Consider the following 26,148-nt stretch of genomic DNA (forward strand, 5'->3'; position numbering starts at 1 on the left):
GAGTTCTGAATGTCTTACTGTGAGTTTCCTATAAACAGATATTTGCTACATAAACATAATGCAGCCATTAAAAGGAATTAACATTGATGCATTATCACCATCTAATCTTCTATCTTCATTCAAGTTTTGCTAGTGGTCCAAATAATGTTTTTTAAATCAAGAGGCTGTAGTTTAGAATCATATGTTATATGTAGTTGTCATGCCTCTTTAGTCTTCAGTCTAAAAATGTTCTAAAGACTTTGACTCTCTTTGACATTTTTGAAGATTACAGACAAGTTCTTTTTTAGATTGTTTCTTAATTTGGGTTTGTTTGATATTTCCTCATGATTGGATTCAGGTTATGCATTTATGCATTTTTGGAGACAGGTCTTGCTATATTTTCCAGGCTGGCCTCAAACTCATAATTCAGCTGCCTCATTTTCCCAAGTAGCTGGGGATTACAAGCTTCTCCCCACCTTGACATTACTTTTTTATATTTTGGCAGTGAATACAATTTTTTTGATGGAGAAGTGCCTTGAAACTATGTAAATTCTCTTTTAACACACTTGCGATTCATTTATTCATGTTGTAAAGACTCGGTGTTTTCCTTATTCAGTGGATTATAATTCTTGCTATTGTTATTTATTTTGATGCTCAGATTGTCTGATTTGGCCTGTGGGAGTTCTTTCAAGTTGGCATCTGTGTTCTTTTACTATGTCCCTATCATTCTTGGAGTACTTCCTTGCTTCCTAGTATACAAGATATTCAAGACTGGTTTTCATTTTATTAAAAATTGAAATATAATTTACATACAATAAAATTCACTTTTTTAAAGTCTAAATTTAGTGGTTTTTATATATTCATAAACCATCAGCACTAATTCCAGAACATTTTCATTATCCCAAAAAGAAAGTTCAGTTTTGATTATCAGTTATTCCCTCTTTACTTCTAATATTTCCTGCCATTAATCTATTTTCTGTTTCTAAGGATGTACCTATTTTAGATATTTCATATCAATGGAATCATATAATACTTGGTTTTCAGTTATTGTGCCTTTTTTTTTTTTTTTTTTTTTTTTTTTGGTACCAGTTGTTGAACCCAGGGGTGCTTGACTACTGAGCATATCTCCAGCCCTTTTTAAAAATTTTAAATTTTGAGACAGGGTCTCAGTAAGTTGCCTACGGCCTCTCTAAATTGCTGAGGCTGGCATTTTGTGATCCTCCTGACTTAGCCTCCCAAGCCACTGGGATTACAGACATGTGCCACTGTGCCTGGCATCCACATTGTTTTTAAGATTCATCTATGTCATAGCATATATAAAAACCTCATCCTTTTTTTATTGTCTCATAATACATCTTATCACATTTTATTTATTGAATCATAGGTTAGACATTTGGATTTTTCACACTTTTTGTCCACTTTTAATAATAACTGCTATGAGCATTTATATGCAAATTTTTGTGTTACTGTGTTTTCCCTTGGTATACAGAGGCATGGCATTGCGAGGTCATGTGTCAACTATGTTTAACTTTTTTATATGTGTGTGGTATTGAGGAATTGGCCCGGGGGCACTCTGCCACTGAACCATATCCTCGCCTTTTTTTGTTTTTATTTTGAGACTGGATCTCTGTAAATTGGCGATGCTGGCTTTGAAATTGCTGATGCTGGCCTTGAACCTGCATCTGCCTCAACTTCCTGAGTCGCTGGGATTATAGGTGTGTGCCATCATGCTCAACTTATGTTTAACTTTTTTTAGGGACATTTTTGAGGTTTTCCAAGGAAGCCACATTTTATATTCCCCCCACCAAACTGTATATGGAGGTTGCATTTCTCTATATTTTCATCAAGGCTCTTGTACTTTTTTTTTTGCTCCAGCCCTGGAATCAGCCATTTCTTCATGAGTCTTATTCCTTTTAGGGGAAAATAATATTTAGAAACCAAATCTGCTGCTAGGTATGTATACTCATTACATTACTACTGTCCCGGTAGATATCCAGGTCATCAGTGGATAAAGCTAGGAAATATATGTATGTGCACACTTTTACATACACATACACATTTGCATTTCTATTTTATGTCTCAAAGAATCTATGTTTATTTAATTTCATTAGTTCACACTGATACCTAAAATTCTAAACCAACACTGTAGAGTTCTTTCAGGCTTTCCTTTTTCACATTGTAATTCCCTTCTCCTGTCAGAAGGGAACTGTCAGAAACCTTGTTGCTATTGCTCTTCACAGTTAATTATTTGATCTATTTCTCCTTATGTAGGTAATTTCCTATCACTGCCATATTTTCCCTTTTCTGTTTCTTATTATTCATAGGCTCTGATTTGCCACTGGACTTCCCTCTCACTGACTCCTCACTTTTCCAACATTTGGATGTCTCTTTTACCCACTGGAGCTCTCTGACTTCCTATGTCAGACTGTCCCTTCACATGAATGCCCTCCTCATCTTTCTTGCCCTCTGGTATCCCACAATAGGTTGTCCCTTCTGCCTAAATGACTTTCTCACTCTGCTAGGTCTTTGACATTCTAGGCCATCTCTACAAAAGGATATCTGCCTGATGTTAATTAGACTGCCTCTCTCTGACGTTCCCATCCACAGATGTCCTTCCTCTCATCCTGCTCCCATGTTTATTTAAAAAAAAATTTTTTTTCAGTACTTGGTGCTGGGGATTAAACCCAGGGCCTCACACATGATAGCTAAGTGCTTTACCACTGAGACCACTGAGGTACATCCCCAGCCCTATTTATTCAATTTAAAAATATATATTTTTAGTTGTAGGTGGACACAATGCCTTTATTTATTTACTTTTGTGTGATGCTGAGGATCAAACCCAGTGCCTCATGAGTGCTAGGCAAGTACTCTACCGCTGAACCACAGCCCCATTCCCTAATTATTAAATTTTTAATAACCTTTTTTCTTTTCTTGTTTTTAAAAACTTTTGATTCCATAGTTATTATTAATACATACGAAGTTGCAAAAATAGTTCAAAGGGTTCCTGTGAATTCATTCATCCAATATTTCTGGGTTACATTTTACATAAATATAGACAATGTCAAAACCAAGAGGTTGACATTAATTCATTGAGTGTAAATAGTTGTCTGCCATTTTCATGTAACTGTCATCAAAATTAAGATGCAGCACAATTCTGTCACCATAAAGATCTCCTTAGTGCTACCTCTTCGTAGTCACACGCACCCTTCTCTCCTGACTGTTAAGTATTTAATGACTTTTTAAAATTAAAAACATTAGTAAAAGTCATAGGAAGAACTGAGTTAGCATAGAGATAAGCTGTGTTATATTCCTGAATGGGAGGACTTAATACCATTCTTACTCCTGAGTGAGGACCGAGTTTGGAATTCTAATTTTCGAAGTTGATTGTAGTGATGTTCTGTTCTATCCTGCTCCATCTCTGAGTCTTGGGGCTATTAAGAGGAGTTTTCCCCCAGTTCCTGGCTTCATGTAGAAAGGCCAGCCTAGGCCTCTCTTCTATAAATTATAATTTCTTAAAGTTCTCTACCAATAATTCTCATCTTTCCTGCAAGCTTTCAGAGTGTAGGCCTAAGGGTTGCTGTCTAGTTTTGTTATTCCTATGAACTCTTATCCTTTGGTTTGTCTTTGCTAGTTTAATTTTTTTTCTAGGCTTATGGCATCTGTCTATTTCCCTCTTTTGCTTTTGAATTTGTCTGTTTCAACCCTTTAACATGATTAGTTTTATCTAGAATTTCTCCATTCAGTGTAGGAAGGAATGCTTACTACCTGTCAGCTCAATATGGCTTTAATACTTTTAAGAAATTTCAAGTCTATAGAAAAGTTGAAAAAATAGACATTCCAGATCCATACACTCTTTATTTAGACTTACCAATTTTTACCATTTTGCCCCTTCTCACACTTCTTTCTCCTTTACTCCTCCTATACTGTCACAGCCATCCCTTCCTTTCTCCTTCCCTCCCTCTCTCCCTCCCTCTTTCTCTCTCTTTTTTTCTTTCTTTCTTTTTTTTCCCCGGTGCTAGAGATCAAACCCTTGCGCATGCTAGGCTAGTGCTCTACCACTGATCTACTTCCCCAACCCCTGGGTGTTTTCTTGAATTAGGACTTAATCAGTATTCAGAAAGGGCATTTGGTTATTTAATCTCTTTAGTCTCTTTTAATTTAGAATGATCTTGTTTTTTATACTATTTAAAAAAATTTTTTTTTAACATTATGAGTTCCAGTCATTTGTCTTATAGAATCTTCACATTCTAGATGTACCTAATAGTTTCCTCATGATTAAATTCAGGCTAAGTGTTTTTGGCAAGAACACTGTATAGCTGGGCACAGTGGTACATGTCTATAATCCTAGCTACTTGGGAGGCTGAGGCAAGAGGATCACAAGTTTGAGGCCATGCTAGGCAACTGGTGGGACCCTGTCTCAAAAGAAAAAAAGAAAAAAAAAATGGGTGGCTGGGATTGGGCTCAGTGGTAGAGTGCTTGTGTAGCATGTGTGAGGCACTGGGTTCGATCCTCAGTTCCACATATAAATAAATAAATATAATAAAGGCATTGTGTCCATGTATAGCTAAAATAAATATTTAAAGAAAAAATAAAAATAAAGAACTCAGAATGTAGTTCAGTGGTAGAGCACCACTGGGCTCCAATACCCAGTACTAAACAAAACAAAACAAAACAAAAAGCTATATAGGTGATTCTTCATACTTATCATTGTATCACATTAGAAAATGTGTCATGCTAGCATGTTAAACTGTTGGTTATGCTGTTAGAACATTTGGTTAGGGTAGTGATTGTCATATCTCTTCATTATAAATGTATATTTTCTCATTGGAAATTAATAATTCATCTTTGGAATGATTCTTGAGGTACTGTGAGCATTCTTTTTTTAAATAATCACTAACCTGTTCAGAATCATTTTTGATGCTTGTCTTTGTTAGTAATTATATTGTAATTCAATACAACTTATTGACCAACTACTTATACACTGTTCATGCATTCATTACATAAGTATCACTGAATGGATATCACATCATGTTCAGTTCTAATCTTTGGGGTACATGATGAACACAGTCTGGTGGGTGCCTTTATAGTACCTACAGCGAGGTAGGAGAGCTTGACATAAATAGTCACACTGGTATATATTTATAGATGGTGATAAAGTTATAAAGGAAAGAATGGGGCACTGAGAGATAAGTTGAACCATTACCTTTCTTGGGGGTTTAGAGAATACTTCCTGTGAAAGTGATATTTGAGCCAAGATCTCAAATAAGAATTATAGACCTCTTGACTTTTTTAAATCTTTTTTTTTTAACATCTTTTGTTAGTTACCAATAGACACAATATCTTTATTTTATTTGTTTATTTATATGTGGTTCTGAGGATTGAACCCAGTGCCTCACACATGCTAGACAAGTGCCCTACCACTGAGCTACAATCACAGTCCATTGAATTTCTATAATATATAATCTATAATGCTTTTCTGTTAATTTTTACTGACAAATAAATCATATAGTATCTGATGATATATGGTATCTCATGCTGAATTGATAATAATTTATTATTTAAATTTCCTTACTTAGTATTTCTTACTATTAACTAAATTATAAACTGCTTGATGTTACTGATAATGTCTGAGACTTGAGTTGATTATAGTACCCTGTACACAGATGTACAGTAACTATGTTGATCTATTACTAATTTGTTTACTAATTTTTTTATATAATGACTGTAAAATGCTTGTAGCATTGTAGGTGTATATTAAATGTGCCAGATTTTGTGTTATGAGAGAAATTTCTTTTGCTCTGAGCATTAGACATTGTGACATCTTTGTCAAAATGGAATGGTATCTTTTTTTGGGGGGGGAATAAACTTTTATTTAGGAAAAAAGTTAGATTTTTAACTCATAGTGAACATCAAGAGATATTTCTTAAATAGCTAAATATGAAAAAGAATAATGCTAAAAAACAAGTGGATTCACAAACATATCAAATAAAATATTATAAATAAATAAGAAAGTGTCCCGAGCATTATAAAATAAACAGAAGTTATATGTAGGCAACCTACAGAAGAAATAGAAATAAAGAATAAACAAATGAACTAGACTGATTCTCTTCCTCCTATAGTTATAGTAATTTAATTTTAATTAAGGTAAAATATTCATTTTTCATCATTTCAAAATTCTAAAAAAATTGATAAAAAGTAGTGTCTTGGTCATTCAGGTGGCTATAACAGAATAAACTCAGTAATTTATAAACACATATGTAATGCTCACAGTTCTGGAGGCTGGCAATCATCCACAAATTTAGGGTTTTGTGAAAACTTGCTCTCTGCTTACAATAGGATAATTTGTTGCTGTATTCTGTATTTTGACATAGTACAAAAGCATAAAGGCCAGGAATTTTCCACTCTCTTTTTTTAAATTTTTAATTTATTTTTATTGTAAACATATGGGATACATGTTGTTTCTGTTTGCACATGGAGTAACAGCATACCATTTGCATAATCATACATTTACATAGGGTAATGATGTTTGATTCATTCTGTTATTTTTTTCCTCCCCCCCACCCCTCCCACCCCTCTTTTCCCTCTATGCAGTCCCTCCTTCCTCCATTCTTGCCCCCCTCAGACCCCCCATTATGTGTCATCATCTGCTTATCACCAAGATCATTCTTCCTTTGGTTTTTTGAGATTGGCTTATCTCACTTAGCATGATATTCTCCAATTTCATCCATTTGCCTGCAAATGCCATAATTTTATTATTCTTTATAGCTGAGTAATATTCAGAATGGTATATTTTTGAAAATCATTCTTAAATGTAAATAATTAGACAGATTTTTTACAAAAAAGAATGTGTAGCTTATTGTCTACCTAAACTTAACAGGAACTAGTCAATAAGTAGAAGTCGACTAAATTAATAGCCAAAAGGAAATATTCCAAATCAGTTAAATCTCCTGAGTTTATTTTCTTATTTGAGAGAAACAGTATACTTTCATGTACTCTGAAGACTTAAGTTTGTAATTTTGCATTTCTGACTTCCCCCACCCTTTTCATGTTTTCCTTGCTTGGACTTTCTGGGGAGATTGTAATCTGACTTCCTTCCCATATATACCAGTAAGAAGCCAAAACAGAATTTCCAGTATGAAAAGAAAATTTTGAGAAATTAAGGAAATAGATAAGCATGGACATAATGAAAAAAGAAATAATAGTTAGCATTTATTTATCACCTGCTATGTACTCTTGGCATTCTGTTAAATAGTTGACACACCTAGTATATAGTATTAGCTGTACTACATACTATAGTATAAAAGTATCCAGAGGATAGTTTTATTTATTTATTTTTAAAGTTTTTAGTTGTAGATGGACACAGTACCTTTATTTTATTTATTTTTATGTGGTGTTGAGGATCAAACCCAGTGCCTCACATGTGCTAGGCAAGTGCTCTACCACTGAGCTACAACCTCAGCTCTCAGGATGCTTTTGGATTGATTAATGCTAAGAAAATCTTAGAAATGGTACTTGACTTGGGAGGCTGAGGCAGGAGGATCACAAGTTCAAGGTCAGCCTCAGCAATTTAGCAAGACCCTAAGCAACTCAGTGAGATCCTGTCTCTAAATAAAATATAAAAAAGGGCTGGGGAGGGATGGATTGTATAGAGGAAAGGGGTGGGAGGGGTTGGGGGAAGGGAAAAAATAACAGATTGAGACAAACATCATTACCCTATGTACATGTATGATTACACAAATGGCGTGACTCTACTTCATGTACAACCAGAGAAATAAGTTTTACCCCATTTGTTTACAATGAATCAAAATAAATAAATAATTTTTTTAAAAAAAGGGCTGGGGATGTGACTCAGTAATTAAGTGTCCCTGGTCAATCCCCAGTACTCTGCAATAAAAAAACAAAACAAAACAAAACAAAAAAAAAACAAAAAAACAAACCAAGAATGGATGAAATGGTACTTGAAGCCATGCTTGGTGGTACATACCTATAATCCCAGGGTTTGGAAGACTGAGGCAGAGGAATTACAAGTTAGAAGTTGACCTCAGAAATTTAATGAGCCCCTAAACAACTTAATAAGAACCTGTCTCAAAAAATAAAAAGGGCTGTGGCTGTGGCTATGGCTGTGGCTCCTTGTGGTTCCTTGGTTAAGTGTCCTGGGTTTAATATCCAGTACACACACACACAAAAAAAAAAAAAAAAAGAAAAAAAAGAAAAGAAATAGTAATTGAAACAGTTTAAGAAGAATAACCGAGTCATCGTTAGCTTTTTGAAACTAATATCCCTCACCCCATGCTTAAATTTCCACACTTGAAAAAAGTTCTATAATCTTTCTTTTCTAATGGAAATTTAAGATTTATCCCAATCAAAATGATTCCCTTCCTAACATCTGAAAGTTTTCTTTTTCTTTTTTTGTTGTACTGGAGATTGAACTAGGGGTACTCTACTTACTCAAACCCCCAGACCTTTTAATTTTTTTTAGAGTCAGGGTCTCTCTAAGTTGCCAAGACTAGTCTTGAATATGAGCTCCTCCTGCCTCAGCCTTCTAAGTCACTAGAATTACAAGTGGCAACCACTGTAATAGGCCCTGAAATTTTTCTTCTGAAGCAAGTTCCTTTTTTGATACCAGGGATTAAACCCAGGAGCACTTAACCACTGAGCCACATCCCTAGCCCTTTTTTATATTTTATTTAGAGACAGGGTCTTGCTAAGTTGCTGAGGCTGACTTTGAACTTGCAATCCACCTGCCTCAGCCTTGAAGCAAGTTCTGTTGTACAATCAAGTATATCTTCTATGTTTAGTTCTATGGTTTATCCCTTAGAATTCATGGTGGATTGGTTCCAGGATCCCTACAGATACCAAAGTCCACAGATGCCCCCATATCTTTTATAAAGTGGCATAGTATTTGCATATAACCTATGCATATTCTCTAGTATACTTTAAATCATCTCTAGCTTACTTATAAAACCAAATACAATGTAAATGTTAGGCAAATAGTAGTTATACTGTATTTTTTAGGGAATAATGTCAAAAAATATCTGTACATGTTCAGTACCGATGTGGGTTTTTTCCTAAATATTTTCCATCTGTGGTAGGTTTAATTTATAATTGCAGAATCCACAGATATGGATGACTAACTGTATTTTGATAATTGTAAACTTACAGGTTTCTAGAATTTATTAACTTAAAGATTTTAAAATGTATCCGGTGGGATGAGGTTTTATTGTTTACCATTGTCTGCATATATTTAGAAAAGATTTTATCCATGTATATTTAAAATTTATAAGTTATAGTTTAATAACTTAAAGTGTAAAACAAATTTGATTTGCTTTTTAGGTTTAAACAAGTCTCTTGAGTGGTGTTTTCTCACTGATGGAGAATTACTTCCAAGCAGAAGCTTACAACCTGGACAAGGTGTTAGATGAATTTGAACAAAACGAAGGTAAGAATTTACACTGGTAAATATGTTTGGGTTTATGATATGAAGAAAGAGAATACAAGGATCTAAGGGGAAGCAGTACTTGTTTTTTTTTTTTTTGTTGATGGTTCTAGGGATTGAACCCAGACCCTGTGCATGATAGGCCAAGCACTCTACCATGAGCTACATCTCCATTCCTTTTTAAAACATTTTGTTGTGAGAGAGTCCTGCTAAATTAACTGGGTTGGTCTCAGATTTGGAATCCTTCTGCCTCAGGCTCCCAAGTATCTAGGATTATACTGCACCACTGCCCAGCAAAGATGAAGTACTTTAAAAAAAAAATTCAAGACTGATGGCTTAATGACAATAAGGACATAATATCCAGAGGAAGAAATAGTATTTCTTAGTATTATGTGCCAATACTAACATGGATTATATCATTTAATATTTAAAACAATCCCATAAAAGTAGATCTTCTAATTTCCAATTTATGAATGAGAATAGAGTCATAGAGAGGTCAAGCAATTTCCTCAAAGTTACCTTGCAAACAAGTGAAGTGGCAAGAGTAGGATCCAGGAAGTATGATACTAAAGCCTGAGCTCTACCTACACTATACAATTAGTTTATGGCCAAGACAGACTTTAGAATGTGTGTTTGTATCTCCAGCACTACGAAAAATAACTCTTGCCCAGCGTGGTGGTGCATGCCTGTAATCCCAGCAGCTCAGGAGGCTGAGGCAGGAGGATCCTGAGTTCAGAGCCAGCCTTAGCAAAAGTGAGGTACTAAGCAACTCAGTGAAACCCTATCTAAATAAAATGCAAAATAGGGCTGGGGATGTGGCTCAGTGGTCAAGTGCCCCTGAGTTTAATCCCTGGTACCCTCCCACTACGCCCCCTAAAAAAAAAAAAAGAAAAAGAAAAGAAAAAGAACTCTTCCATGTCGATTGCTGTATTAGTCAGCTTTTTTTGCTGCTGTGACTAAAAGATCTGACCAGAACAATTTTAGGGGAGGAGATCTTTGAGGGCTCATGGTTTCAGAGATCATAGTCCATAGAAGGCTGGCTCCATTCCTCAGGGCTAGGTGAGGCAGAACATCATGGAGGAAGAGTGTGGCAGAAGGAAGCAGCTCACATGGTGGTCAGAAAGCAGAGAGAGAGACTCTACTCTCCATATACAAAATATATACCCCATAGCCACACCCCCAATGAACCACTTCCTCCAGCCACACCCCACCTGCCTCTAGTTATCACTAACTAGTTAATCACATTAGGGATTAATCCACTGATTAGGTTAAGGCTATAACCCAATCATTTCTCCTCCAAACCTTTTTGCATTGTCTCACACGTGAGCTTTTGAAGAATACCTCATATCCAAACCATAACAATTGCCCAGTAAAGATATATTTTAAAACTAATTTTAAAAGATTTACATTTTTTAGTAACTGCCAATGTGGTTAATTAGATTATACATTCTCAAATCTCAGTCTAGAAATGTCTGCTTAAGATTTAGAGAAGCCTTTTCCCTAAACTATCCTCTCAAGTTGACTTGGAATGGATAAGTCATAATTAAATCTTTTACCTTTCCCACTCCCCCACCTTTTTTCTATTTCTAACAGAAATGGCATATAACACATTTATGAAGTAATATTTTTTCTATCTCAAAACCTAGATTTTAGTAATGTTCTTCAAACCATTGTGATAGCGATTCAGGTTACTCTTTGAGAGCTGTTAGGAAGACAGATTAGTTTTGATTTCATTATTTTGTGTCTGTGATGAAATAAGCCCTCAATAGAATATGAGATTGTAGAGAAAAGGAAGGAAAAGGAAGAGGAAATTTACCTGGAATTGCTTACTTTTCTCATTGATGACCCAACATAGCTCATATCCTTAGGCTCTTTCTGATTCATGTGAATGTGAAATCTGATGATTTGGGCTTTTATTGGATCTAGGTAGGTTTTATAACCTATCAAGTTAGAAAGTATATTTTCCTCTGAGTTTCAACCATTTATATAAATATTTTCTTAATACTTCCTTCAGTTTAACTCTGTGTTTTATAGTTATTTAAGTCACTAAATATGTAGGTATATTTTATCTAATCCTGTGAATACTATACTTCCAGAATGTCATTGACTAAACCATTAGTTCATTACATTAGTCTCTTTGTGACTTTTATAGACTAGTAGGGTATTTTGTGTATAGTTGTTTTACAGTATATTTTATTCGAATCTGTAAAAATATCTTATCATATATAGCACTTACTTACAAAAAATAACTCCTTTAAACAAGAAGGATTTCCAAAGCCTGCTTCTTGGTTGTAACTGTGTTACTTTTGTTTGAACTTAGTTTTTTTGAATCCCAGTACCACCTGGTACCTTAGAGAGTATGCTTTAATGAAGTGATTTCTCATTTTGTATTACTTTATTTCCTTCAATTAATGGAAAATATTACACAAAGGCCTGTTGATTACACTTAGTATTTACCTTTATGCCTAGGTATTGGTGATTGAAAAATGAAAATTTTAATACCTCATCATTCTTATTGGAATATCATTAGATATTCTTGTAAAAGATTATCTCTTTTATTTCAGGAACCAGCTTATTTAAAAAGGAAAATTCAAATTATTAAATCTCAAATTTTTGCCAGACTAAATTTGGATTTAAACTTTGGACTTAGTAACTCAGAGGATACTAAGACCATTCTTTCCACAATTGGGTGTTTTATGGCTTCTTTGTAGCTTCATTTCACTGTTTTCTTATGCTAGTTATTTTCTTACCCCAAACAGATTTAGTAATTGTTCTTTTAAATTCTTAAGATTGAGGCCATGTTTTTCCTTATTCCCTATTTGTAAATGCCTCCTTTTCTAATCTTTAAACTTTTTGAAGCTTAGTCCTGTTCCTTCTGTCTCTGTGAATTCAAGCTCACTTACCTTATTCTGAAAAAATGTCTTTCTAGCTGGGTGTAATAGTACATGCCTGTAATCACAGCAGCTCAGGAGTCTGAGACAGGGGCATCATGAGTTCAAAGCCAGCCTCAGCAAAAGTGAGGTGCTAAGCAACTCAGTGAGACCCTGTCTCTAAATAAAATACAAAATTGGGCTGGGGATGTGGCTCAGTGGTCAAGTGCCCCTGAGTTCAATCCCTGGTACCCCCACCCCCCAAAAAAATCTTTCTGCTCTGAATTTATTTTCTGTTCCTACATCAGTTTTTAAATATATAGGCTACTCTATACTGTTAATTACATATTCCTGTGTATTGCATGTATTTCTTATTTTCCTAATTAGATTGTATACTTCATAGAGGAATGAGCTATCATTTAAATCTTCTTATTCCACAGCCTAGTCTTTTACTCACCATATATTTATCATATATCTGCTATATACTAGACACTATGCAAAGTGAGGACTTACACTGATGGAACGAAATGATTTCTGCCTTCAGAAATCATTCAGTGGATAAAAGGAGGTAAATAAGCCATTGCATTACGATGTAGTAAATAATGAACAGGGTGCTAAGGGTACGCTGAAGATTGATACAAATATATCTTCATAATTTCAGCACCATGATTATCAATTACTGGAGGAAGAAAGTAGGAAAGGCACTAAGTGGATTATTTCTTATATTTCTGACTTACTTAGACATACACAGTAGCACTATAACTCAATTTGTTAAAAAGTAAACAAATGTTAATGAAATCATTCTAATTGATAAACTATAAGTAAATCAATTTAATTAGGTAAGCACTTTTTGCAAAATGTCCTTAGACAATATAAATATGAACCTAATTAATAATGTACTGTGACATGGTGTTAAGCAGAATTTCACATACTGTAGCAAACTTTCAAAAAAAACCATAATAGGCACATTTTAAATATATACAAATTAGGTAATAGTATAATAAACCTCAGTGCATCTGTCACCCACCTTCAACAGTTACTGACCTGCTGCCAGTTTCATTTCATTTATACCTTTATCTGTTCCTCACTTCCTATTTCTTTTTTTTTTTCCTACAGTTTTTTTCTTTCTTTCTTATTTGTTTATTTATTTATTTTCCTATGCTGAGGGATTGAGCCCAGGGCATATACATGCGAGGCAAGCTCTCTATCACTGAGCTATATCCCCAGCCCTTTATTATAGTTTTATAAAGGTAAACTTTATATTCTCTAAAATACATAATTCTTAACTGCAAAGTTTTTTGTTTTTTTTTTTTTCCCTCTCTTTGCTTTGTTTGAAATGGGGTCTTGCTAAATTGCCTAGGCTGGTTTTGAACTTGTGGGCTTTGGAGAGCCTCCCATCTCAGCATTGCCAGTAGTTAGGAGCAGAGGCATGTACTCCCATGTCTGGCTACACAGTTTTGAAAAATGGAGATAACCATGTAACCCACATCCCAAACTCTATAGATTATAGAGCATGCAGTCTCATAGAAAAATTCATTCGTTTTCTTTCCCAATAAATTACTCTATTCTCACTACTTTTTTGTTTTTTCTTCCCATCTTAGATTTTTAGTCTGTGCCCAGTCTTGTATGCACAGGCAATCCAAAGTTGCTTTCCCCTCTTGGGTATGAGGGTCAGTTTTATGTTATTAGATTAACATAGAATTCTTTTGTTGTTGGAAAGTTTTCAAATATTATCATTTGATGACATGTAATTATAGGGAATTTCTTAAATATATTTTCTTATTCCTAGTAAAAAATTGGATACCTTTATATTCTAGAAATATTTTATTTTCAAATATCCTGGGAATGTTTTACTTTTAGAGTATAGTTGGAAATGTTGATTAACTTAGCCCTAATAGCTTTTCAGTATTACCAGTGCAACTTACTGCAACTACTTATTTTTTTTTTCAGATGAAACAATTTCTCCTACTTTATTGGACACAAAGTGGAATAAGATTCTAGATCCCTCTTCTCACCAGCTGTCATTTAATGCTGCATTGGCCAGTGTGAATGATTCTGCAATTTCTAGTGAATCACAACCACAGCTAAAAATCTTCTCTCTGGCTCATTCATCTCCCCTGACCAGGGAAGGAGAAGATCATTATGCTAATGGACAGGACTGTAGTCTAAATCCAGAGATTGCCACAATGTGGATTGATGAAAATGCCATCGCAGAGGATCAGTTAATTAAGAGAAACTATAACCGGGACGATCAATGCATTGCTGTTGAAGTGGGAGATACGAAATGTGGAAACCTAACTTGTCTGCCAGATGAAAAGAATGTTCTTGTGGTAGCTGTCATGCATAATTGTGATAAAAGAACATTACAAAGCGATTTGCAGGATTGTAATGATTATAATAGTCAATCCCTCATGGATTCTTTTAGCTGTTCACTGGATAATGAAAATAGACAATCTGATCAATTTAGTATTAGTATGAATGGGTCCACTGAAAAAGATATAAACTCTGAAAAACAAATGGATCCATTGGATAGACCAGAAACAGAGGAGGACTCTGTTAACCATCTATGTACTGCTTCATCTGGTAATCTAGCCAATATCTGTTCCCCTTTACAATTAAAGGATAATGAAAATATAAGTAGAGATCCCTCCATACCTGTCGTTACAAGTTTAACAGTTGAGTCAGGAATCTCCCAGGGAATAGATGGAGGTCCTGATGTTAAAAAGAAAGAGAACTATATACCAGGCGAAGACCTCACAGACAAAAACAGCTCTCCTACGACAGATCTGGGGAATCCAAACCCCTTTTCCCACTTGAGTGAGGAGCTTTTGACAAAAAAAGAGCCAGCAGAGGGGAGACCAACTGAAGAATCCCTCAGGTCTGGTTTAGCTTTCTGTCTCAAACTAGACATGCCTAATGGGTCTGGAAGGGATAATAGATGTGAACAGTTTTCAGATTGCCTTGTGCCTACTAACATTAGGGCTGATGAAAATGAAGGTTATGAACATGAAGAAATTCTTGGTACTACAGAATTTCTTAATATGACAGAGCATTTCTCTGGCTCTCAGGAGGTGACAAATTGGAGATTAACTAAACTACATGAAATGAATGATACCCAAGTAAATGAAGAAAATGAAAAGTTTTTACAGATTAGTCAACCTGAGGCCACTAATGTTGATAGTGCAGAAGAGTATGTTGGAACAGTAGATGCAGGTATAGATTTACAAGGAACTTGCATGAATGAAGGTGAAGGATGTGATTTCTCCACTGTTATAGATACACCAGCAGCAAATTCTCTCTCTAATGGTTGTGATTCCTATGGAATGCAGAGCCCGGTTGTTTCTTTTGTTCCAAAGACTTTACCTTCCAAAGAAGATTCAGTAACAGAAGAAAAAGAAATAGAGGAGAGCAAGTCAGAATGCTACTCAAATATTTATGAACAGAGAGGAAATGAGGCCACAGAAGGGAGTGGATTGCTTTTAAACAGCACTGGTGACCTAATGAAGAAAAATTATTTACAGAATTTCTGTAGTCAAGTTCCGTCATTGCTTGGACAATCTTCCCCCAAGATAGTAGCAAACTTGCAATCTATCAGTGTTCCTTTTGGTGGTGCAAGACCCAAGCAACCTTCTAATCTTAAACTTCAAATTCCAAAGCCATTATCAGACCATTTACAAAATGACCTTCCTGCAAACAGTGGAAATAATATTAAAAACAAAAATGATATTCTTGGGAAGGCAAAATTAGGGGAAAACTCAGCAACCAATGCGTGTAACGCATCTTTGGGAAGCATCTCTATTACTGATACAAATGGAGAACATTTAGAAAGTTATGAGGCTGAGATCTCCAGTAGACCGTGCCTTGCATTAGCTCCAGATAGCCCAGATAATGATCTCAGAGCTGGTCAGTTTGGAATTTCTGCCAGAAAGCCATTTACCACTCTTGGGGAGGTGGCTCCAGTTTGGGTACCAGATTCCCAGGCTCCTAATTGCATGAAATGTGAAGCCCGGTTTACATTCACCAAAAGGAGGCATCATTGCAGAGCATGTGGGAAGGTAAGTTGCATGTATCAGCTCAGAAACCTGGCATGTCCAGTTTGTAATACTCAATTAGAAATTAATAAAGGCAGTATTCTGTGTGTAAATTTGTGATTGAGGAAACATAAATAGCTTTAAAATTCTAGTTCTAATAAGTTTCTATATAAAAAATGATGCTGCTGATTCTTTTTTTTGTTGCCAAAATTCATGCTGAATCAGTTTCTATGAAGAGATGAGAATTGAGGAAGTGTTAACTTTGTGGTTTCTATATTGACAGATACTTGGTTAATGGGATCATTTGAAATAAGGAAGTTTATTCTTTCGGCTTAGAAAATAGTTGTGATTTACTTCATATTTTTTAGTTCTTTAAAATTTGACTATTACACTTAGACTCCATCTCACTTTATTTTATTAAAAAATTTTTTTAGTTGTAGATGGACAGCATGCCTTTATTTTGTTTATTTTTATGTGGTGCTAAGGATCAATTCCAGTGCCTCACATGTGTTAGGCAAGTGCTCTGCCACCCTCCATCTCAGTTTTTTAAATGGAATTTTTTCCATTATACTAGATATTCTGGGACTTAATATAGACATACATATTTTTGTCTTTTTCCCCCCATAATACTTAAATACAAAATAGAGTTGAAGATTTTAGATCCTTATGGCAAGTTTATAAGAATAATTGATATTCCTTAGCTCTTCTCATGTTATGATAGCTAATAACACAACTTACTAGTGTTTTTTTTTTTAAACATAAACTGTAAATAAGGAAAAAAGGGAATTTTATATTTTTAAAAAGAATGTGAGGAGCCAGGTACATTGGTGCATTCCTGCAATCTCAGCTACTCAGGAGACTGAAGCAGAAGGATCACAAGTTCAAGGCCAGCTTGAGCAATTTAACAAGACTCTCTCAAAATAAAAAGGCTGTGAACATAGCTCAGTGGTAGAGGGTCCCTGTGTTCAATCCCCAGTATCATAAAAGGAATAGAAAAAAAGAATGTGAGGTTTAGTGTCAGATCCAGATTCAAATTTTAACTTTCTTACTGTTAACTATGTAAATTTACTAATCCTTAGTTTTCTAATCCATAAAAATAAGCCAAAAAAAAGCAAAAGTGAGTAATTTTCATTGGGTTGTTGTGAAGACTACATGAGATTACAGAAGTAACAATAAGTGCATTAATTAGGATACTTTCAACTTTGTAAGGAACAGAGTATTGACCCTCAGTGACTTAGACAAACATGACATTTATTTCAGATAAAAAGAAGCTCTTAGACTCAGTTATATCTGGGTACAGTGTCAGGATCTTGGAAGTTCTCTTCGTCTTCCTCTCTTGGTCTCCAGATAGTAGTTCAGTTCTTAAGTATCAGGTCCATCCTGACAGCCTCCTAAGTGCGAAGAAATTGGTTGGCATTGGGGCAAAAGAGCCTGTTTCTCTTTCTATGCTTTATGAATTCCTAGCATCTTCCTTTAATTCATTGGCCAGTTTTTTGACAACAGATCTTAGACCGGTCACTGGCAGAGGGGATCGGGATTGCCAAGATAAGCTAATCAATCATAATTTATCTCCTGGGACTCAAAGTTGGTCAGGCACAGTGTTGCCTTAACAAAAGAAGGATTCTGTTGACAGATGAAAAGGTAAGGGTGGTTCCTGGTTGAGTAGTCAGCAAAGTTTACTAGAAAGTCCTAGCACAAAAGAACCAAGATGGATAGTAGGAGGAAGTTGAAGCTGAGTCTTGGTTGTTGATCTCTGATTATTAAAGATTTAAGAAAATAGTGTGTCTGATTCCTAAATATGTTAGTCTATATTTGTTAGCTAAAGTAGAACTATGGTCAGTAGACTGAAAAGGACAGTTTTATAAAAGGAGATTAAATTCATCATTTTTATGTTATTCTGTTTCACTTACTCTCCATATATAACATATATATATATATATATATAAAACACTTTATGAAATTTTTGTTTTCTTAAATGACAAAAGTATTTTTGGTACAGACTAGCATATCCTAACATAATGAGAAAATTAGGGGGCTGGGGAGATAGCTCAGTCGGTAGAGTGCAAGACCCTGGGTTCAATCCCCAGCACTGCAAAAAAAAAAAAAAAAAGAAAATTAGGTACCTTATGTGGATTGAGAAATAAAATTATGATAAAGTGCACATAAATTGAGAAATTAGATGGAAATTTTGCTGAGTGAACTTTGTGGAATTTATGAACTCTTATGGGTTATGGATTTATAATTCCATCTCCCCCATCTCCATTTATCTCAGAGATGGTTATAAGGATTGATGAGACAATCTTTGAGCTTTTCAGAAGGAAAGGACTTGTAAACATAGGTATACTTTTTCTATTAAACAGATTATACTGGGAAGTTGCTAGAAGAATACTGTGGGCAACTATTGAAAAAGGAAACTTAATTTGTTCAATCCAGTAGAAATTAAACATATTCAGTAATTTCTATACTTAAGTATCTACAGCTAAATTATCTTTACTCCACATAATTCTCTAATATATGCAAGGAATAGGTCCAAGGTTACACAGCTTATAAATGCCCTTCCTGACTTTAAAGTTAGTACTTTTTCCTTCAGTCATTCTGCTTTCTCTTGCATACATCCTCATTCATACCAGAAATATGAAGAGTTTATTTTTTTTCCAGGAATATTTTCAGGTTAATTTTTCTAAGATTTTGTGGAGTGAGTCAGGAAAGCTATAATGTGAAAAAAAATAGTCTTAGATATGTATATACCCACACATATACACAAATATTGAACAAAGTTCTAAAATATGTGAGAAAAATGGGATCATGAAAAGCATAGCTGGATAATTAACAGTAGGAAAGGAGAAATAAATTAATCTTACAGAAGGATGGGTTACTATTAAAAATATGCTTGAATATAGAAGGGGTTAAAATTGTGAGAATTTACTTAATATGATACAGAGTTTATATTCAGGTATTACATAGTGAATTCCATAATTGTTATTCATCTTGGTATAATATTAGTGGAATACAAAATAATTATGCTAGAATATAGGAAAATATTAAAATGTAGCAATTTGTTTCTATATTATTATAATGTGGGGGGTCAAGACACATGGGTTGAATTCTTTTATTGTTAACTGGAAAAGCATTTCACACATTCTAAAATGACCACAAATGTTTTGTTTTTATGAGTTCACACATTTTAAATTTAGATAATCGCTTTCTAGAGGAACATAATCTCTACTTCCCTGTTTGATAAGCAATAGAAAGAATACTCTGTAGTTATCCCCCCAACATTGCCCTGTAAGTTCAAATCATCACCATTATTATATATCCTTATTAATTTCCTGTGGAAACTGCTGATTCCAGCATATCATGATTATTCATCCTCTCTCAAACTCCATTTGCCTTGAATATTTACCCCTTTTTATTAGATCATTTGACTTAAAAAGCCTTGGAGAGGGGGGCTGGGGAGATAGCTCAGTTGGTAAAGTGCTTGCCTTGCAAGCACAGAGCCTGGGTTCGATCCCCAGCACCGCAAAAAAAAAAAAAAAAAAAAAAAGCCTTGGAGAGCCATTGGATTTCAAAGTATAGGAAAAGATGAGTTTTTTGAGGGTAGAGAAGAATTTCTTTAAAAATAAATTAATAAAGACCTTTTATTTGGCCATACATATTGGTACATGCCTGTAATCCCAGTAACTTGGTAGGCTGAGACAGGAGAATCACAAGTTTGAGTCCAGCTTCAGCAATTTAACCAGATCCATAACATCCTAGTGAGACCCTGTCTCAAAATAAAAAATAAACAGGATGGAAAAAAAATTAAAAGCAAAAAACAAAACAGGATGGATGTGGCTCAATGGTAAAGTACCCCTGGATTTAGTCCCCTATACCAAAAAACAAAACAAAACAAAACAGAAAACATTTATTTGGCCTTTTGCAAGACTTGTCACACTGTTTTGATAATTTTTACTGATGTGACTGGTTATAATTTACTAGGTGTCAGTTGGTAAGTAACTCTTTACTGTTTGATAATAGTAGACTTTGAAATATAAACTTTGAAAGTAGGACTCATGCAGCTGGTTCAGTGGTGCATTCCTATAATCCCAGTTACTCAGCAGGCTGAGTCAGGAGGATCACAAGTTCAGAAGCAGCCTAGGCAATGTAGACCCTGTCTCAATAAAAATTTGAAAAAGGCCTGGAGATGTAGCTAAGTATAGAGTATCTCTGGGTTTAATCCCCAGTACGGGGATTACGGGGGCGGGAGAGTAAAACGTCATGAACTGATTCTTAAAATTTAGATATTTTATATTTGTAATGACATTAAAGGAGAGAATAACATTTTTTTGAATCCTTAAACTTTATGCTAGTTTTATATAGTTTAGCATCACACTTCTCTGAGATGTAATTATAAGTGAGCAAAATGTGCCTTCGAAAAGTTGAGAAACTTGCCCAAAATCTCAAGAGTTTATAAATGAGAATGTGTAGATTTTTAATATAGATAAGTCATTTTCTTTGGATGGACATTAGGTTTGGGCTGTCACAAAGACCTAATGGGAGTTTGAAATTTGGATTTTTAAGGAAGACAAGAAATGATTGGTGCTATCAAGTGATGAGGTAGAGTAGCAAGGTTAGCAGGCTTTTAGGTTGTACTTACTTACTCTTGTGAACTGCAAAATAGGAAAAGAACATGAAAGGCACCAAGTCATTGAGAGAAGAGAGATTTAGTGGCATTAATAAGTCATTTCTAAGTAGCCCCATTATTTTTCTACTTTAATTGCTTTTTAAAAGTATAATTCAAAATGATGGATTTTTAATGTGTTCATTAGTGGTTCGAACAGAACAGAGAACTATAGTGAGGATGTGTGCAAAAGAGCCATGGAATTGGTATGAAGATTTCTGTGACCATTTCCTCTTCTGTAAAAGGAGGGATTGCATAGTTTCTTTTTCCTTGCTCTGATGAAAGAGCTTGTGTTAACCTCTATTTAAAACAAAAATAGAAGGAGATCCAAAATGGCGGACTAGGGGGAGGCTGTGTTCCTTGTCGCTCCGTAACTCTGGTTTCAAGCAGAGGATATCTGTTTCTCAGTGAGGCAGTTTTTGCTTCTTATCGATCCCCTGGTGTTTACCCCATTTGTCTGCTGTGATCACCTGCAGTCTGCAAGCATGTCGATGCCTTTTTTGAGTGTAGATTGCTCACTGTCAGGCGCCTATCATCCACCATTTGCCTGCCTCTTGCCTGTCCATCTCCTGCCTTACATCTATCTATCACCCAACGCACGAGGTTCACCTTCTGATCGTCCAACAACAGTCAGCAAACTGATCACCAACTGCCAGTGGAGCACCAGCTACCTGCTGTTGCCTGGAAATTCACTGTTACAGTACCTGCAGGTTTGATTACACGTGGCTGCCGCCATTTTGAGACAACAGCCAGGCCCCATAGGACCCCTGGCCGGACTGACTGAGCCCCGTCTCCAGGATCCCTCAGCCCGACCGATCACTCCCTGCCTCTGGGGCCATCACATAGACTGACTGCTCCCTGCCGCCAGGACCCCCATACCAACTGACTGCTCCCTATCATCGGGACCCCAGACCGACTGATTGCACCCGGCATCCAAGATCCCACAACCACACCAAACACACCGGACCTCCAGGACCCTGCCGAACCAACTGCATCCCACCTCCAGGACTTCCAGCTGACCACGAGCATCCCTGAGTTGCAGCTCCCCATTTGCCAACACATTTCGAAGCCAGAGCGGCCATCTTGGATAATCCTGAAAGCCATAGCTCCGATCTTTGGGTGGAGTAAAACCCATCCTGAGACGCCTGCTGGAGGCTTGAAGCTCATTGTCAGATACCTCTCATGCATCAGGCTACTGAACACTGGGAGGTTTCATTAGTATATGACTGTTATACTGTAGATTTTCTTTTTTCTCCTTTTTTAAAAATTTAAGTTTTAATTTCTTTACTTTTCTTGCTCTCTTTTCCTTTTGTTTACCTGTTCCCTCAGAGTCTCTTTCTCCCTTTTTTGCATGCTAATATCCAATTTCTTTTGATTACACTTTCACCCTTTCTATTTTCTAGAACTTCTGTATATTCTTTTCTTATCTCATTAACAGCCACATTCTACAACCCTCTGCATCCTCTTTGTCCTCCATTAGAAACTGCAGACCTTATTGCAAACCTGTTTGTTTTACCGAAGATAATATTTGAAATCATTCTGTTTACTATGACAATTTTGTTATTGTCCCCATAGGGGCTATTTGGTCTAGGATTGCATAATGTCTGATTTGGGAACTGCTAATATTGATCTCCCCTTAAAGAAAGGGTTTTGGAAACCTATAGGGCCACTATAAGCCTATAGGGGGAAGTCTGCAAGTCCAGATGTGCACTGCTAGAAGGGAAGATACATGAACAACATGAAAAAACAAGGGAAGAAAATGACCCAAACAAATCTAGATTCTATATTAATAGAATCCAATGACAGTATGGTAGAAGAAATGTCAGAAAAGGACTTCAGATTATACATGATTAAGATGATTCATGAAGCAAAGGATGAGATAAGAGAGCAAATGCAGGCAATGAATGATAATACCAATAAGCTGAAAGAGCACCTGCAGGAAGCAAAAGATCATTTCAACAAAGAGATAGAGATTCTCAAAAAAACCCAAATGGAAATCCTTGAAATGAAGGAGACAATAAACCAAATAAAAAACTCAATGGAAAGCATCACCAAAAGACTCGACCACTTGGAAGACAGAACTTCAGACAATGAAGACAAAATATTTAATCTTGAAAATAAAGTTGCCCAAACAGAGAAGATGGTAAGAAATCATGAACAGAATCTCCAAGAACTATGGGACATCATGAAAAGACCAAATTTAAGAATTATTGGGATTGAGGAAGGCACAGAGATACAAACCAAAGGAATGAACAACCTATTCAATGAAATAATCTCAGAAAATTTCTGAAACCCGATGAATGAAATGGAAAATCAAATACAAGAGGCTTACAGAACACCAAATGCACAAAATCACAACAGATCCACACCAAGGCACATTATAATGAAAATGCCTAACACACAAAATAAAGATAGAATTTTGAAGGCCACGAGAGAAAAGCATCAGATTACATATAGGGGGAGACCAATATGAATAGCAGCCGACTTCTCAACCCAGACTCTAAAAGCTAGAAGGGCCTGGAACAACATATTTCAAGCTCTTAAAGCACATGGTTGCCAACCAAGAATCCTATACCCAGCAAAACTAACCTTCAGATTTGAAGATGAAATAAAATCCTTCCATGAAAAACAAAAGTTAAAAGAATTTACAAATAGAAAGCCTGCACTACAGAATATTCTCAACAAAATATTCCATGAGGAAGAAATAAAAAACAATAATGTAGGTCAACAAAGGGAGGAACTACCTTAGAGAAAAGCCACTCAAAGGAGAGACCAAGCCAACTTAAAAACCAAAAATAAGCCTAATGACTGGGAATACAAATGATATCTCAATAATAACCCTGAACGTTAATGGCCTAAACTCATCAATCAAAAGACATAGACTGGCAGAATGGATTAAAAAGAAAGACCCAACAATATGCTGCCTGCAAGAGACTCATCTCATAGAAAAAGACATCCACAGACTAAAGGTGAAAGGATGGGAAAACACCACGCACATGGACTCAGTAAAAAAGCGGGGCTTTCCATCCTTATATCAGATAAAATGGACTTCAACCCAAAGTTAGAAGGGATAAAGAAGGACATTTCATACTGCTTAAGGGAACCATAAATCAGGAAGACATAACGATAGTAAATATTTATGCCCCAAACAATGGTGCATCCCTGTACATCAAACAAATCCTTCTCAATTTCAGGAATCACATAGACCACAACACAATAATTCTGGGTGACTGTAATGCACGACTGTCACCACTAGATAGATCTTCCAAACAAAATCCAACCAAAGAAACCATAGAACTCAATAACACAATCAATAACCTAGACTTAATAGACATATATAGAATATTCCATCCATTAACGAGGGGATTCACTTTCTTCTCACCTGCACATGGAACCTTCTCGAAAATAGACCATATGTTATGCCACAAAGCAGCCCTGAGGAAATGCAAAAAAAATGGAGATACTGCCTTGTGTTCTGTCAGATCATAATGGACTGAGAGTAGAAATCAATGACAAAATAAAAAACAGAAATTACTCCAACACCTGGAGACTAAATAATATGCTATTGAATGAAACATGGATAACAAAAAACATCAGGGAGGAGATGAAAAAATTCTTAGAGGTCAATGAGAACGATGATACAACATATCAAAATCTCTGGGACACTATGAAACCGATACTAAGAGGAAAATTCATTGCATGGAGCACATTCCAGAAAAGAATGAAAAGTCAACAACTAAATGACCTAACATTAAAGCTCAAAGCCCTAGAAAAGAAGAACAGAATAACAGCAAAAATAGTAGAAGACAGGAAATAATTAAAATCAGAGCTGAAATCAATGAAATTGAAATAAAAGAAACAATTTTAAAAATTGACAAAACAAAAAGTTGGTTCTTTGCTAAAGTAAACAAAATAGACAAACCCTTAGCCACACTAACAAAGAGAAGGAGAGAGAAAACTCAAATTACTAAAATCCGTGATGAAAAAGGAAATATCACGACAGACACCACTGAGATACAGAACATAATGAGAAGCTACTTTGAAAATCTGTATTCCAACAAAATAGAAACTACCGAAGACATTGACAAATTTCTAGAAACATATGCTCCTCCCAAACTGAACCAGGAGGACATACACAATTTAAACAGATCAATATCAAGCAATGAAATAGAAGAAGCCATTAAAAACCTACCATCCAAGAAAAGCCCAGGATTAGACGGATTCTCAGCTGAGTTCTATAAGACCTTCAAAGAAGAATTCATTCCAATACTTCTCAAAGTATTCCAGGAAATAAAAAAGGAGGGTACCCTACTGAACTCATTCTATGAAGCTAATATCACCCTCATACCCAAACCAGGAAGACACATCAAGGAAAGAAAATTGTAGACCAATATCCTTGATGAATATAGATGCAAAGATCCTTAACAAAATATTGGCAAACCGTATCCAAAAACATATTAAGAAAATTGTGCACCACGATCAAGTGGGGTTCATCCCTGGAATGCAAGGATGGTTCAACATTCGTAAATCAATAAACGTAATCCATCATGTCAGTAGACTTAAGGATAAGAATCATATGGTTATTTCAGTTGATGCAGAAAAAGCATTCGACAAAATACAACACCCCTTCATGCTCAAAACACTAGAAAAAATAGGGATAGTAGGAACATACCTGAACATTGTAAAGGCTATTTATGCTAAGCCCATAGCCAACATCATTCTTAATAGAGAAAAACTGAAAGCATTCCTTTAAAAACCGGAACAAGACAGGGATGTCCTCTTTCACCACTTCTATTCCACACTGTCCCCGAAACTCTAGCCAGAGCAATTAGGCAGACCAAAGAAATTAAAGGGATACGAATAGGAAAAGAGGAACTTAAGCTGTCACTATTTGTGGATGACATGATTCTATATTTAGAGGACCCAAAAACCTCCTCCAGAAAACTTCTAGATCTCATCAATGAATTCCTCAAAATAGCAAGCTATAAAATCAACACGCGTAAATCTAAAGCATTTTTATACGAAAGCGATGAAACAGCTGAAAGGGAAATGAGGAAAACAACCCCATTTGCAACAGCAGCAAAATAAATAAATAAATAAATACTTGGGAATTAATCTAACCAAAGAGGTGAAAGATCTCTACAATGAAAACTACAAAACATTGAAGAAAGA

General features: G+C 35.5%; 1 protein-coding gene across 2 annotated transcripts in view; it reads left to right on the top strand.

Annotated features, from left to right (window-relative positions):
* ZFYVE9 (zinc finger FYVE-type containing 9) overlaps window positions 1-26,148 on the top strand; it is a 219,118-nt gene that overhangs the window by 68,773 nt on the left and 124,197 nt on the right. For both annotated transcript variants that reach the window (XM_079154200.1, XM_079154201.1), the window contains exons 3-4: window positions 9,313-9,418; window positions 14,236-16,340. In XM_079154200.1, coding sequence (XP_079010326.1) covers window positions 9,349-9,418; window positions 14,236-16,340 — 2,175 coding nt within the window. In that variant the 5' untranslated portion in view covers window positions 9,313-9,348. The remainder of the gene's footprint in view (window positions 1-9,312; window positions 9,419-14,235; window positions 16,341-26,148) is intronic.

The sequence above is a fragment of the Sciurus vulgaris genome (genome assembly GCF_902686455.1).
Source record: "Sciurus vulgaris genome assembly, chromosome: 1".
In the NCBI taxonomy this organism is placed as follows: Eukaryota; Metazoa; Chordata; class Mammalia; order Rodentia; family Sciuridae; genus Sciurus; species Sciurus vulgaris.